This window comes from Leptodactylus fuscus, chromosome 4 (genome assembly GCF_031893055.1).
Source record: "Leptodactylus fuscus isolate aLepFus1 chromosome 4, aLepFus1.hap2, whole genome shotgun sequence".
NCBI lineage: Eukaryota > Metazoa > Chordata > Amphibia > Anura > Leptodactylidae > Leptodactylus > Leptodactylus fuscus.
Genome location: NC_134268.1, coordinates 208,848,483 through 208,865,174, shown reverse-complemented (window position 1 = coordinate 208,865,174; position 16,692 = coordinate 208,848,483). Strand labels below are relative to the sequence as shown.

The 16,692-nt window shown below is 44.2% G+C and overlaps 1 protein-coding gene across 3 annotated transcripts in view; it reads left to right on the top strand.

Annotated features, from left to right (window-relative positions):
- ADAM22 (ADAM metallopeptidase domain 22) overlaps window positions 1-16,692 on the top strand; it is a 138,155-nt gene that overhangs the window by 58,370 nt on the left and 63,093 nt on the right. For all 3 annotated transcript variants that reach the window (XM_075271708.1, XM_075271707.1, XM_075271706.1), the window contains exons 5-6: window positions 5,548-5,630; window positions 12,430-12,493. In XM_075271708.1, coding sequence (XP_075127809.1) covers window positions 5,548-5,630; window positions 12,430-12,493 — 147 coding nt within the window. The remainder of the gene's footprint in view (window positions 1-5,547; window positions 5,631-12,429; window positions 12,494-16,692) is intronic.

The following is a 16,692-nucleotide window of genomic DNA, read 5'->3' as shown; positions in this document are numbered from 1 at the left end:
GCTATTCCTTAGTGTAATAGCCCAGCTGAGCATGTTAGTATTACAAACCCCAAGCCCCACAGTAGACACACAGCGCTAATGCCTCCGGTCAGTGCCCGCACCGATTGGAGGCATTAACCCCTCAGGCGCCTAGGCCATTTTGCCGATGATCGCCGGCATGCTCCAGAGCCAACATCACGTTGGCATGACAGTCGGGAGCCTTGTAAAGGGTCGTGGCCGGTCTGCAGTGATTTTCTTTTGCAGGCTGCTCTATGTAGCCTGCAAAAGAAATTACAATTTTTTGCAATGTATTGCAATGCATTAGCATTGTAATGCATTGCATTAGTGATCAGACCCCTGGGGTTCAAGACCCCTAGGGGGTCTAATAAATGCAAAAAGAAATTTAAAAAAGTTTTAAAAAAAAATATTTAAAAAATTTAAAAGTTTTAAAAATTTAAATCACTCCCCTTTCCCTAGAACACATATAAAAGTAGTTGAATACTGTGAAAGACATACATGTTAGGTATCTCCGTGTCCGAAAAAGCCCGCTCTACAAATCTATAAAGTAGCGGGGGAAAAAAGTCAAAAGTGTCAAACTGCCATTTTTTCACTGTTTTGCCTCTGATAAAAATTTGAATAAAAAATGATCAAAGCAATAGTCTTTCCCCAAAATGGTATAACTAAAAAGTACACCCCACCCCGCAACAAAAAAAAAAGACTCCCTATGCATCCCTGTACACGGAAGTATAAAAAAGTTACAGCTGACAGAATATGGCGACTTTTAGGAAAAAAAAATTAGGAAAACCTGATGCGGCCCAGCCTCATCCAGACTCTACCTCCAGTGGTCCCCGGGTAAATTGAGTTTGAGACCCCTGATATAGAGAGAATACAGACCTGGACTGATGTGAATAAAACACTTTGGTTGTGATAGAAAGTTTCCATATAGCTTCAGAATTAGACTAAGCCTGGCTTTCTTCTATTATCTTCTTCACTTCCAGATGACTCCTCCTCCCTCTTCATAGACTTCCATTGTTTTGAGATGGATATAGCAGAGATTTCCAGGGTGAAAGTCATTTTAGTAGAGGAAGAAGGAGCAAGGAAACAGGCCGAGACATTTCAGTCCGATTAGATATAGTACAAAGGTTGTGGTATTCATGAATGCAGGGTTTGTGATGGTAAGGATGGCATAGATATTAGTGTCCTGATATGACGGTACATTTTCAGTATGACTTATCAGTATAGATGAGCGTTCCTGCGGTGCAGGGTAAGTGCTGCCTCATGCTATGAGCTGGGAACGTGGCCAGACTTCAGAATAGTCTTTTGCAAACTTTGAAGCAGATGATCGATCGTATCTCTAAAGCTTTCACATCCGCCCCGGTGTCTGGAATTTATTTTATTGGAACGACGGTAGAAATAATATGCTGTGTCTGGGTTTGGCGATTATATACATGTAGGTGGTAGGTATATATATTACATAGGAGCTGTATATGAATGTCTGTAGGGTTTAGACGTTTCTAGGTTTCCAGGAAGTTGATTTACAAATGAATCCCTTAAAGGGGTTGTCCATGAAATATAGCTGTCATAGGAGCCTCTCCAATTCTGGCCTGTGAGTCCGAGCACAGAAGGGAAAGAAGACCGGGACCGAGCAACGGAGCAACCAGGAATAGGTGAGTATGACTTTTTTTTGTTTTACACCCACCCCTGAATTTCCTATAATTCTTTGACAGCCTTTAAAAGGATTCTGTCATTAAAACACATTTTCTTCTCACACGGAGGAATAGCCTTAAGAAAGGCTATTCTTCTCCTACCTTTAGATGTCTTCTCCGCGCCGCTGTTTGGTATAAATCCCGGTTTTCGTTGGTATGCAAATGAGTTCTCTCGCAGCACTGGGGGCGGTCCTCAAAACTCAAACAGCACTGGGGGCGTCCCCAAAGCTGCAAGAGAACTCTCCAGCGCCGTCTCCATCTTCTTCAGGAACGTCCTCTTCACGCATCTTCTTCCGGCGCTGTCGGTCAAACTAGGCCTCGGGCAGAGCCGACTGCGCATGCCCACGGCCACAAGAAAAATGGCTCTTACACAGTAAGTAATTTTCTTGTGGCCTGTGGGCATGCACAGTCGGCTCTGCCCAAGGCCTAGAAGTTTGAACCCAGCTCCTGAAGAAGACGCGTGAAGAGGATGTTCCTGAAGAAGCTGGAGGCGTTCTCTCGCAGCATTGGGGACGCCCCCAGTGCTGCGAGAGAACGAAAAACCGTGCCGACGAAAACCGTGATTTAAACCGAACGTCGGCACGGAGAAGACATCTAAAGGTAGGAGAAGAATAGCTTTACTTAAGGCTATTCATCCGTGTCAACAAGAAAAAAATGTGTTCTAATGGTAGAATCCCTTTAATGGAGTTGTATGGGCAAGGTGTGGTCCGAGGCAGGCCTCTTCCGGATCATTGATATGGTTGACCCTGATTTCAATGGGTGCCAATATACGCGTGCTACCCATTGAAATCAATAGGTAAAAAAGCCTCCGATTGATTTCAATGGGTAGCACGCATATATTGGCACCCAATGAAATCAGTGGGCTCTGTATTGAAGCGCCACGCTCGGACACGTGTATATGTGTCTAAAGGAGCGGCGCGCTATGCCATATGAAAGCACCCTAAGACTACAACTCCCAACATGCTCCATTCACTTCCATAGGAGTTCCAAGAACAGCAGAGCAAGTATGCATGCTTGGAGTTGTAGTTTTGCAACAGCTGGAGAGCCGTACATTCCCTACCCCTGGTCTACGATATGACTCCCCACGCCTTTCGAGAAAATTTGCTGTTCAGGCACTTCCACCAAGGGCCTCATCTCCTCACTCTCCCAGCTTCTTGCCACTCAAGCGAATGGCTCCCCTATTAGTCACCGCTATATGTCTCTATGGGAGGAGGCGGAGGGTAAATCTATTTCCCTGGGACAGTGGCAGATTGTGTGGTCTGAGGTTCAGAAGTCATCTCAGTGTGTGACCTTCCCGTAGGCTCAGTATGAACTGCTGGTGCACTGGTACTATACCCCCGCCCTCTTTCACACTTTGAACCCAACGATTCCCTCGGGGTGGTGGTGTTGCGGGACCACCGAGGGCACTCTGTACCATATCTTCTGGACTTGTCCCCTTATCCTGGGCTTCTGGAGGGAGGTTAGGTCTCTGACAGATTCCCTCTTCCTAGACGGGGTCCCCCTTGTCTATCTCCTGAACTTCCCTTCTAGACACCTGGGCAGCAAGGCATCCAGGCTCTTCTTCTACCTTTGTACAGCAGCAAAGACCCTCATTGCCAGAAACTGCAAAAATATGAACCCCTTCCCCGCCCCCCTCCAGTCTTGAGCTTTTGGCTCAAATGAAGGATGTGAGGAGTCTTGAATTCTTGACTACTAGCTTCAATAATACTCTGGACGCCTTCTGCTCCATCTGGACCCCCTGGGACACATATTGTACTTTACGGGGGCTTTGATCCTTGTTTTCCCCGTCCTCGTTCTTTCCCCTTTGTTTTTCTCCTGTCTTCTCCCCTTGTTCCCCTTTTTCTTTTTTCCCCTCTTCTTATTGTTTGGTCTATTTAAAGGATTCTTGCCTATTCGGGGATGGGACGGTTAGCCCTCCCCCTACTGTTGTCTCTGTTTTCTTAAAACTTTTCAATAAAAATTACAGTTTAGAAAAATAAAGGGGCTGTATGGGGAGTAATAATTTACTTACCTGGTCCCGGGCATGCTTTTGATGAACCCCGGGGTTTCTGGTGACCTCACGTCCTTCAGATCATGAGATCACAGGCAACGTTTGGATCAGGGCTCTGCACCCCACTCCTGTAAGATTAGGGGGAGGAGGGGGACGGCCAAAAACCACAGCAAAATCTGCAACAAAAAAAGCGTGGGGTCTTTACCAGGGGCAGATGTGGACATGGTGTCACTTGTGCCGTGTGATAAATTTTGTGCATGTTGCTTGACACTTTTCCGTACCCCTCCTCTTTCTTGAGACCTCTTTTATTACCAAAATTTTGGTGCAATTTCCTATGTATTCTCTCTATATGTCCTGCATGGTCCTGGGGCAGTTACAGAGCAGATTCTCCTCTTCTTACTGTGCAGTATACGGCAGCTAGTCTCCACCTTTAAGGCCTCTTTTCTAAGCACAAAAATGTTCCAAACACAAATGGAGGAATGGCATTTATAAGACAGAATCCCCCCCCCCTTGTATGGGATTTGTGCGGAGTCTTCCTTTATTTATTGGCGCAGGTACTATACGCCTTGTTTTTAATGCTGCTAATTTCAAGTCAGCAATTTGCAGATAATAAGAAGTAGCAGCTATTACGAAGATTCTGCCTATGTTGTATTTCCTGGCCAGATGGCACAGCAAGCTGCCATTTACGTTCTGCCATTTTAATCATCATACATCAATCTCCGCTCTCTGCAGATCTTCTCTACAAATCCACCTCTGCACTTGTAGCCAGATTGTATCCATCCCTCTAGTAAATAACTTGTTACAGTGGACCCCGCACCGACACCGCGCCGAGGGAAGACGGTACGTGGGATACTACTGAAGATCTGGCAGCGTGCTAATGGGTGACATTTACATTGTAGGATCGCCATCCCCTATAGACTGTATTGGAATTCTGCTTGATGCCAAGTGCAACCTATAGATTCGATGCCACTTGCAGAATATTGGCTCCTGCAACCGGCAGCTTGTCATCTGCTGAGGGTCTTGCCGGGTAAAAGTGGAAGATCTAATTTCTTTGTAGGTTCGGCTTATGCTATGAAAAGACTACTGTATATATGTCCAGGAGTGTAATATGCAAAACTGCAAACAAATAGCTGAGAACAACCCAAGTATCCATCATATAGGAGATCCAGGGACACTGAACTGCAAATACAGGGCATCATATAGCTAAACAGATCCCTGACACAGAAAAAGAGAAATCTCTGAGCGTACTGCCTATGACAAACATCTCTTCAGCAATAACACAAGTAGCCAGAGGTAGATACAAGTACATAGAAGACTTTTCTTACATTTGTAAGCTGTGAAATGCTTTCAGTCCTCCAGCTGTGTGGAGAGAGGAAAACCAGCCTCCCCCCTCTATATTCACTCTGTGAATAGAGAACAGTCCATCCTCCTCCACTCAATGTGAACCTATCTTGTTTCACAGGGATAACTATGGACAGAATCTCCTTAATAACAGGGAGTGAACAGCAAATTTGCTAGAAGGGAGACACCTAGTGGCAGGAACTTTAGAGCCATTTTTCAGACAGAAAACAGTAATATGTTTAAATAAAGTGCATTACATTTTGGTCCAGAATCACATACTCTATGATGTGAGACTAAATTGTCTGAAAAATTAGTGACCATTTAACTATCTGGTCCTTAACTGTATATTACACCTCAACGTATATAATATATCAGAGTTTGGTGCATCCTACACCTTAAAATGTCTATACTCAGATATTCTCTGTGCTATGCAAATAGATTTTACACTTTCACCCAATAATCTATGTGTCCATCTTTTGACCATCTAAAAAGTTGGGAGATCTATATTACATGTACATATTTTTTTTTTAGGGTGGAGAACATTGTTACTACCAGGGCCAAATTCGAGGCAAGCCCAAGTCTTTCGTGGCTCTGTCAACTTGTCATGGACTTCAGTAAGTGATCTGGAATGTCTATTCTGCATGTTACATAAATCAGATGATATAACTGTATAACCTAACTGTATACTGGGGATTGGGCTACTTACAGGGTTATATATGCTCTGGACTTACACTGGTTAGGGCACTGACTCATCTCCTTTCATACCTCCCTATGGTATCCCCTTGTGTACCCTATAGGTATCTTGCAGAATTTGAGCCAACACTTAAAGGGATTCTACCATTAAATCCTCTTTTTTTGTGGATAAGATGTCGGAATAGTCTTTAGAAAGGCTATTCGTCTTTTACCTTTAGATGTGTTGTCCGCCGCGCCGTTCCTTAGAAATACCGTTTTTTACCGGTATGCAAATTAATTCTCTGGCAGCAATGAGGGCGTCCCCACTGCAGCTCGAGAACACGATCCTGCGACGCCTCTATCTTCGGCTGAATCCTCCCCTTCTCTGTCGTCTTCCTCCTGCGTCACCTCCGACGCCTGCGCAGTTGGCTCTGCCAGTGAGACACCAGAACAGTCTAGTGCAAATGCCCGCCGGTGGCCATTTTTGGGAGGCCGCTCCTGCATTGAACTACAAGAGCAAGAGCAACCTCCCAAAAATGGCTGCCGGCTAGCATTCGCACTTGGCTCTACTGGTGTCTCACTGGCAGAGCCAACTGCGCAGGCGTCAGAGGTGAAGCAGGAGGAAGACGACAGAGAAGGGGAGGATGCAGCCGAAGATAGAGGCGCCCTCATCGCATTTTCAGCGCTGGGGCCCGCCCCCATCGCTGCCAGAGAACTAATTTACATACCGGTAAAAAATGGCATTTCTAAGGAACGGCGCGGCGGAGATCACATCTGAAGGTAAGAGACGAATAACCTTTCTAAAGACAATTCCGACGTCTTATCCACAGAAAAAGGTTTTAATGGTAGAATCCCTTTAAAGAAAAATTAAATGATATTCTGCTGCCCTCTTCTGGTAATATACAAGCATAACAGTTATGCAAATGTAAATGGCCATCTAGAGCTTTAATGCTGAGTAATAAGATATAATCAGAATATAACATATATCAGAAAATTAAGAAGAATTATTTCACTATGGATCATAAATGTCACCGACTCCCTTCTGCTATGGTGACAGGTCTGTTGAGTAAAGTGGAGATGGCCATGTGACCTGGGAGTTAGGCTGCCAGCAGGGGAGGCAGAAGAACAAGAGTTATGACCTCCCCAGATGCCCTCCACACAGACAATAAAAGGGCTCCATGGGACAAAGATGTATACTAGTATTACACCCCTCTAATAATGTGGCCACCCTAAATTGTTTTCACCAGTTATAAGTTGTTTATAGGGATTTTCTGATTGGTGGGGTTCTGACACTGTTGTCCTATTCTTAGAATATGGAGCCTTAGACCACCGTTTTGTTATCACAATTTATGCATGTGTCCAGATAATATCGCTGGCTGATCAGTTCTCCTGCAGTGGCCACTATAGGTGACATGTAGTATTACATAAAGTCCATTTAAATGAATGGATAACCATATACTATAGGACAGGGCCTAGTCCACCAAGGTGGGAGCCATTCATCCTAATGGAGGACGTCCGCTATTTCACGTCCACAAAGGGAACCTTAGGAAGGGTCATCTTACATAAATTGGTTAGATGAGAAAAAACTCCCCAAAATCTAGCACCAGTATAGAGTAGCAGAGTACGCCGATTTCCGCGCCAAAAACAGCACAATCCTGATGGATCGGAGTCTAGTGGCCGCCATCTGCCCTCAGGAATAATCTATCGAAATCAATGGAAAGATTCATCTAAATGTTCTACTACTATATGTCTGTACAAACAGCAGAATATGGTGATATGGCCCCGAGCCTTTCAGACATTTATCATGAGCTATGTCTCTGTTCACACCGAGGTCACTGCTACTCTTTATAATGGAAGCCATGACGCTGTGATGGATCACTGTACAACAATCCTGATATGACTGATAGGCCCCTTGATGTATAATGGATTCCTACAACGTCTCACTGAGATTTCTCTCATATTGATGGCAAAAATATCGCTGCACACTGTACTATCCTTGCCACTAAAGTGACAGCAACCTTGACGGGTGTGAACAGTGACAAATACTAGCCCTAGAGAGTGCGCTACAGCTGTATACAGTCAGCACACACCTGGTAACATCTGTGCTGCAAGAGGGACCTATTGATATGGTGTGGATTAAAGGGAGTGTCACCAGACCCCGGCCCGGCATATCACCCCAGCCCTGCAGATAGATAGGTTACTGTCACCAGACCCAGCATATCACCCCAGCCCTGCAGATAGATAGGTTACTGTCACCAGAACCAGCATATCACCCCAGCCCTGCAGATAGATAGGTTACTGTCACCAGAACCAGCATATCACCCCAGTCCTGCAGATAGATAGGTTAGTGTCACCAGAACCAGCATATCACCCAGCCCTGCAGATAGATAGGTTAGTGTCACCAGATGCAGTATATCACCCCAGCCCTGCAGATAGATAGGTTAGTGTCACCAGACACAGCATATCACCCCAGCCCTGCAGATAGATAGGTTACTGTCACCAGAACCAGCATATCACCCCAGCCCTGCAGATAGATAGGTTAGTGTCACCAGAACCAGCATATCACCCCAGCCCTGCAGATAGATAGGTTACTGTCACCAGACCCAGCATATCACCCCAGCCCTGCAGATAGATAGGTTAGTGTCACCAGAACCAGCATATCACCCCAGCCCTGCAGATAGATAGGTTAGTGTCAGCAGACCCCCCCCCATATCACCCCAGTCCTGCAGATAGATAGGTTACTGTCACCAGACCCAGCATATCACCCCAGCCCTGCAGATAGATAGGTTACTGTCACCAGAACCAGCATATCACCCCAGCCCTGCAGATAGATAGGTTAGTGTCACCAGACCCAGCATATCACCCCAGTCCTGCAGATAGATAGGTTACTGTCACCAGAACCAGCATATCACCCCAGTCCTGCAGATAGATAGGTTACTGTCACCAGAACCAGCATATCACCCCAGCCCTGCAGATAGATAGGTTAGTGTCACCAGACACAGCATATCACCCCAGCCCTGCAGATAGATAGGTTAGTGTCACCAGAACCAGCATATCACCCCAGCCCTGCAGATAGATAGGTTAGTGTCAGCAGACCCCCCCCCATATCACCCCAGTCCTGCAGATAGATAGGTTACTGTCACCAGAACCAGCATATCAGCCCAGCCCTGCAGATAGATAGGTTAGTGTCACCAGAACCAGCATATCACCCCAGCCCTGCAGATAGATAGGTTACTGTCACCAGGACCAGCATATCACCCCAGCCCTGCAGATAGATAGGTTAGTGTCACCAGAACCAGCATATCACCCCAGCCCTGCAGATAGATAGGTTAGTGTCAGCAGACCCCCCCTTCCCCATATCACCCCAGTCCTGCAGATAGATAGGTTAGTGTCACCAGAACCAGCATATCACCACAGCCCTGCAGATAGATAGGTTAGTGTCAGCAGACCCAAACCCAGCATAAAAAATAGATCGGTTACGGTCCCCCGCATCAAATGGTGTGAATTGCTACTTCCATTCTTTTTTTTTTTTTTGTTAATATTCAATTAAGCTGTTTGGGGCAATGAGGGAGATGCCACTTTTCTCTTTGGAGCAATGGTAACATCCTTGTTGCCTCCATGAGCTAATTTGCACATTGACAACCACAACAGAGGCTGTTCACAAGTGAAAAACACTGTATGATTCCAGTGACCCTAACCTATCTATCTGCAGGGCTGGGGTGATATGCTGGGTCTGGTGACACTAACCTATCTATCTGCAGGGCTGGGGTGATATGCTGGTTCTGGTGACAGTAACCTATCTATCTGCAGGGATGGGGTGATATGCTGGTTCTGGTGACAGTAACCTATCTATCTGCAGGGCTGGGGTGATATGCTGGTTCTGGTGACAGTAACCTATCTATCTGCAGGGCTGGGGTGATAAGCTGGGTCTGGTGACACTAACCTATCTATCTGCAGGACTGGGGTGATATGCTGGGTCTGGTGACACTAACCTATCTATCTGCAGGGCTGGGGGGATATGCTGGTTCTGGTGACACTAACCTATCTATCTGCAGGGCTGGGGTGATATGCTGGATCTGGTGACACTAACCTATCTATCTGCAGGGCTGGGGTGATATGCTGGGTCTGGTGACAGTAACCTATCTACCTGCAGGGCTGGGGTGATATACTGGGTCTGGTGACAGTAACCTATCTATCTGCAGGGATGGGGTGATATGCTGGTTCTGGTGACAGTAACCTATCTATCTGCAGGGCTGGGGTGATATGCTGGTTCTGGTGACAGTAACCTATCTATCTGCAGGGCTGGGGTGATAAGCTGGGTCTGGTGACAGTAACCTATCTATCTGCAGGGCTGGGGTGATATGCTGGGTCTGGTGACAGTAACCTATCTATCTGCAGGGCTGGGGTGATATGCTGGGTCTGGTGACAGTAACCTATCTATCTGCAGGGCTGGGGTGATATGCTGCGTCTGGTGACAGTAACTTATCTATCTGCAGGACTGGGGTGATATGCTGGGTCTGGTGACAGTAACCTATCTATCTGCAGGGCTGGGGTGATATGCTGGGTCTGGTGACAGTAACCTATCTATCTGCAGGGCTGGGGTGATATGCTGGTTCTGGTGACAGTAACCTATCTATCTGCAGGGCTGGGGTGATATGCTGGTTCTGGTGACACTAACCTATCTATCTGCAGGACTGGGGTGATATGCTGGGTCTGGTGACAGTAACCTATCTATCTGCAGGGCTGGGGTGATATGCTGGGTCTGGTGACAGTAACCTATCTATCTGCAGGACTGGGGTGATATGCTGGTTCTGGTGACAGTAACCTATCTATCTGCAGGGCTGGGGTGATATGCTGGGTCTGGTGACAGTAACCTATCTATCTGCAGGGCTGGGGTGATATGCTGGGTCTGGTGACAGTAACCTATCTATCTGCAGGGCTGGGGTGATATGCTGGGTCTGGTGACAGTAACCTATCTATCTGCAGGGCTGGGGTGATATGCTGGTTCTGGTGACAGTAACCTATCTGCAGGGCTGGGGTGATATGCTGGGTCTGGTGACAGTAACCTATCTATCTGCAGGGCTGGGGTGATATACTGGTCCTGGTGACAGTAACCTATCTATCTGCAGGGCTGGGGTGATATGCTGGGTCTGGTGACAGTAACCTATCTATCTGCAGGGCTGGGGTGATATGCTGGGTCTGGTGACACTCCCTTTAAGTGATATAACAAATACCTTTAGTTCCATAGTATCCCATAACAGTGCCAACTACTGTGCTTGCAGCAACAGCCATAATATATATACAGTCGACTTAACCTGCTGCTCTTTTACCAAATGGGCTCAGACTGACTTGCAATTTCTTGTTCTGACCAACAGAGGGCAGTGTCTTCCTAGATGAAGCACAGATATCTTTTTCCACTGTAATTTAGTTTTGCACCAGAGTCAGCATGTCTACTCTTTCTTTTAATTCACTTCTTATATTAGTGAATAAGATAATCAAGATATGCTCTGTGTGAGTCTGATTCTGTTTATCTGCGAGCAGAACAATGCATTGTGGAAGCTCACAGTGCAGAAGTTTTAGGCACATGTGGGGAAATAAAGTACTGCAGAGTAAGAAAGCTTTCAGAAATAAAAGGGTTAATAGTTTACTTTTGTCAAAGAACATGAGAAATGTAAATCCCAATATTTGGGGTGACCTTTGCCCTTTGGAGGAGGAGTCCTGGAAAGTGATGATCCGGCCCCCACAGATATAGCCCTGATCACATCATCATCCAGTCTGTCTGGGATGACATGAAGAGACAGACTGATTGGACCAAGCAACATCCACAGAAGATCTGTGCTTAGTTCTCCAAGATGGCGGCAGGAACAACCTCCCTGCCAAAAACTGTCTGCAGGTACCGAGAAGAACTGATGGAAGGCAAAGGGCAAAGGTCACGCCGAATATTGATGGGATTTATTTCTGTTTTCTTCATTCACTTCAAAAATAAACTATTAACCCTTGTATTTCTGAAAGCGTTCTTGCTGTGCAGCCTTTTTTTTTACACACCTGCCTAAAACTTTTGCAAGTTACTGTAGAAAGCTCCTAAAAATAGCCAAAAGACTGTACAAAAAATAAAGGAAATTTGTGCTAAAATTACACAACTTTTTATATATACTGCATTAAAAATCTCCATAAAAAGATGAAATGATGTTATTGTTAGAATTATTAATTATTTATTATTAATTATTATTATTAATTTAATTATTAATAACAATAATAATAATGAAAATAATGAAAAAAATAGTAATAATGAAAATAATAATAATAATGAAATTATTAATAATAATAATGAAAATAATAATAATAATAATAATGAAAATAATAATGAAAATAAAAATAAATGAAAAAAATAATAATAATTAATAATAATAATGAAATTAATAATAATAATAATAATGAAAATAATAATAATGAAATTATTAATAATAATAATAATAATAATAATAATAATGGAAATAATAATAATAATAATTAAAATAATAATAATAATAATGAAAATAATAATGAAAATAAAAATAATAATGAAAAAAATAATAATTAAATAATAATAATAATGAAATTAATAATAATAATAATGAAAATAATAATAATGAAATTATTAATAATAATAATAATAACAATGAAAATAATAATATAATAATAATAATACATGTGTATTTCCCTAAAGAATTAACAAATATATTTTCTTCTGATTTTTGCCAGTGGGATGTTCTGTGATGGGAATCAGACATATCTCATTGAACCAGGAGAGACCTACAAACCAAACGTAAGTCGCTTCTACATTACTATAACACGTGTTAGGGCGCGGTCACACCTGCATAGTGTAATCCATTCTTATTCGCCATTGTAGGACCAGAAAATCAATAAAACAGATCTGACTATGGATAATAAAGGACCTCAAGAGACCCCACTGACTATAAAAGGGTCCGTCAGATATCTGTCATTTTCTCGCCAACAGACATTTACATCCGCGATTTCACAGACTCTGATGGACCCCAAAGCAGATGTGAACGTAACCGTAAAGGGGCTGTCCATGATATTTTAGTATTGTGGAAGGAGAAAAAATAAAAACAAAACACTCACCCATCCCCGATGCCCCAGGCCTCTGTCCGGTCTCCACGTGACCCCCGGGGGTTTCCCTGCCGCACGTAACCACTAAGGCCAATCAGTGGCCTAAGGAAAGGAACCACCACGTCACTTGTGACATCTGGAAGTGACATCCCGTGTGCTTTCCTTAGGCTGCTGGATGGTCTCAGTGGTCACGTGTGGCAGGGACTGCAACCAGAACAAGACCCCAGAGCACCACAGGCACCAGGAGTCCAATGCACCACAGACAGGGGAGTGTGGGTTTTTGGTTTTTTTCACCTTCCCCGGCCTCCTGCCACTATACTATAATATCGTGGACAACCCCTTTAAGTGCCTCTACAACGCCTTATACACCCTGCTGTTATTACTGCCCATTCGTCTTATGTGTATTGGGTTGTCCTGATTCTTCCCTGATAGATGACATTTATGGAAGGTTGAATTTTATCATGTGTGATCAAGATGTTTGGCCAGGTTTGCATGCGATGTGTATGGGGGTGGTGGGAGGGTGACAACTGTTCAAGGCGTATTTCCATCTTGGTATATATGGCATATCCACAGGATGACCCCTTGCGAGGAGTTAGCCTCTCCCTTCAGTGCAGCTGGAGGTCAGGAGGTCTCCTCGGATCAGGGCATTGACAGGCAGCGCCATCGACTTGTTATTCTGGGAAGCCATTGATTTCAGGGTGCTTTGCTCGATACTTAATTTCGGTCATGTGTGTCCTGGAGAGATAAGCAGGGATGAGTGTATAACAGCCGCTTATCTCCTGCATTCTACTAATGGTGAGCCTGGAGAGCCCATGGTGCATTAACAATGGACAATCTGGAAAGCTGGTAGCCATCTTGCATCTATTCCGAGGTCACAGGTTGCAAAAAAAAGGTGCATTTTTAGGTGCAGGTTTTGCTGCAGTTTTTTTTTTTTTTTTTTAAGACAAAACCAGGAGTGGATATAGCAGAAACCTTCCTTTAGGTTTCCCATTCCCTTTGAAGCGGCTATTGGCTTTAGGAACCCCCTCCGACTACAGGAACACTTATGGCAGTCTTTATGGGACTGATGGTGACGACCAAGTACAGCAATCCATAGCCTGATCATAGAGAAGCACTTAGGTAGGGTTCACACCTATCATATTGGGTGCAAACAGACAGTAACTGATGGCTATTAGAGATGAGCGAGTACTATTTGAAACGGCAGTTTCGAACAGCATGCACCCATAGGAATGAATGGAAGCAGTCGACACGCAGACTTTGCTGGCAGCCGGCCGCTTAACCCCCTGCGTACTGGCTGCGTCCATTCATTCCTATGGGTGTGTGCTATTTGAAACGGGAGTTTCGAATAGTACTCGCTCATCTCTAATGGCTATCAGTTACTGTCTGTTACCCATAGACCTCAATATTTTTTAAAAATATATATATATATATCAGACTCATGCTGTTCGTTTTTTAGGATTTTTTTTTTGTCCACTTGAAAAAACAGACATGATTGTAAATGGACACTAAAGAACGCAAGATAAAATCCCATTGAAATGAATGGAAATCGCAAACGGACCAGCTAGTGTCCGTTGCTAAAATCTTGTATGGACAATAGCCACGGACACTGCTGAGCGGACACCAACGGTATTGTGACACCACCTTACATGTATGACCACTGCACCATTCACATGGGTAACATGTGCTCTCCTGATGGGTAGGGGTCACCGCACTGGATCCCATAGTGATCAGATAGTTATCCGCTATCCTGTGGACAGGTGACAGGTAGAGATGAGCGAGTAATGTTGGGATCAGCCGATCCGAACAGCACGCTCCATAGAAATGAATGGATGCACCTGGTACTTCCGCTTTGACAGCGGCCGGCCGCTTAACCCCCCGCGTGCCGGCTACGTCCATTCATTTCTATGCGAGCGTGCTGTTCGGATCGGCTGATCCGAACAGTACTCGCTCATCTCTAGTGACAGGTTATTCTAGTAAAGCTCTTTCACAGTACACGTAGATCTGTCATTGAAATTTTTGAAGCAGATTTTAGGGGAGGGGGTTCAGACCTTTGTGGTATTTGAAGATTTTTACTTATGCGGTTTTTGAAAAGGTTTTCGGAAGCAGTTTTTTGTCTATCACATCCCTTTAAAAGGGGTACAGTACTATAACCCAACACAAGAACTAATCATATAGCATTATGTGCTGAATATCATAGTATAGGAAGACCCACATAGGGAAACTATAGGGGGTGGACTTCCATAGGGTACATCATGGCGATCGTACCTAAAAGGGTTCCCTAATATAAAACTGTCCATAATACTCCCCAATAGTAGCCGAAAAAACATTTTGTACAGAAACCTATGAAGCAATGCAACAATATATTTGTTTTATTCATATGCAAATTAGCTTCAAGTGCACTGTGGGCGGGGCTGGTTTCCCAATAGACAGCCATAAGTGCTCCAAGTCTCCTCTAGAAGTGCTGCCAAATTTTAGGCAACTGTGGAAAATCAAGTCCCGCCCCCAGAGCACTTGCCAGTTAATTTGCATATTCATAAGTTAATTATCTCTGTATTGCTCCATCAGTTTGTGGATACAATGGTATTGAGACCTTGTGATGGTTCAGACATCTATTCAATAGGTCTCAATTAAAAAAATCCAAATATGAGAAAACATTCAGACCAGTCATTCAAAATTTTATTTCACCATTTCATAAAAATACGTCAATACTCAACATGACCGGCATGTAAACATCAAGAGAACGTAACAAAACCAAGCACTTGACACCAGCAGCTAAAATACCTATAGACTGCATAGAAAATACAGCAGACAATCTCTCGGGGACCAGCTATAGAAGGGAAACCTTTAGCATTGCATCGGATGGTCAGTCTCGGGTTTTTTTTTTGCTCTCTGGTGGAAAAATAACTCCTATTTTTTTAATCTGTAGTAAAAAACCTGGTAGCATCTTGTAAAAATAATTCACACTGTGCTGCGCAGGACCTCGAAAACATGGCCGCTTTCTTCTCAGGAAGTGACATCACATCCGTTGGTCACATGGCCATGCCACAGCGTCATCCCATTAAAAGAATGGGACTGAGTGTCTTGGTAGTGTCTTGTAAAAATAATTCACACTGTGCTGTAGGGACCGGTACGAGTCAACCCAAATATTAGCAATGATGATAAGGCAATATCTGCTTTTGATATTTCCAGATAGAACCTGAAAGGGGTTGCGCAGGACCTCGAAAATATGTCCGCTTTCTTCTTCTCAGGAAGTGACATCACATCCGTTGGTCACAGCGACATCCCATTAAAAGAATGGGACTGAGCTGCAGCATGTCCATGTGAAGAATGGACGTGATGTCAGCCATGTTGTGCAACCCCTTTAAATGTCTGTCTTAACAAGTTATCCCTTATCCAAAGGCTATGCCATGGCCGGGCCGGTGCTCTAATTGATAAGTTAGGCCCGATTACCTCTCAAACGTCCTCGGCTCTTCTGATCGGTGGAGGTTTGAGCCCTGGATAGGAGATAAAGTGTTAAAATGGATATACCCCTTTAAAGGATCGCTCATGACAAATGCGATGGGTAACAAGGCCCGCTTTCTAATAGTTTACATAAATTTAGGCCCAGAACATCAATTTTGCCAGTCACATTAAAGTATATCAACCTTCCACTGGTCTGTGATGGTCGGACTGACCACAAGCAGTAGGCCCCATCATAGGGGGGCGGGTAAGAAATGGGGTCTGATACTATATTACTCAATATGCCTTAAAAAATATGTCTCTTATGGCAAAATCCCCATCACCAACCTGACACGTTATTATACAGATTTTCTTAATGTATTTAAAATATTTCTGTAAAAAATATAGATTTTTTTTATCCCCTATATATTTCCTCCAGTAAGTGATAGTTATTAC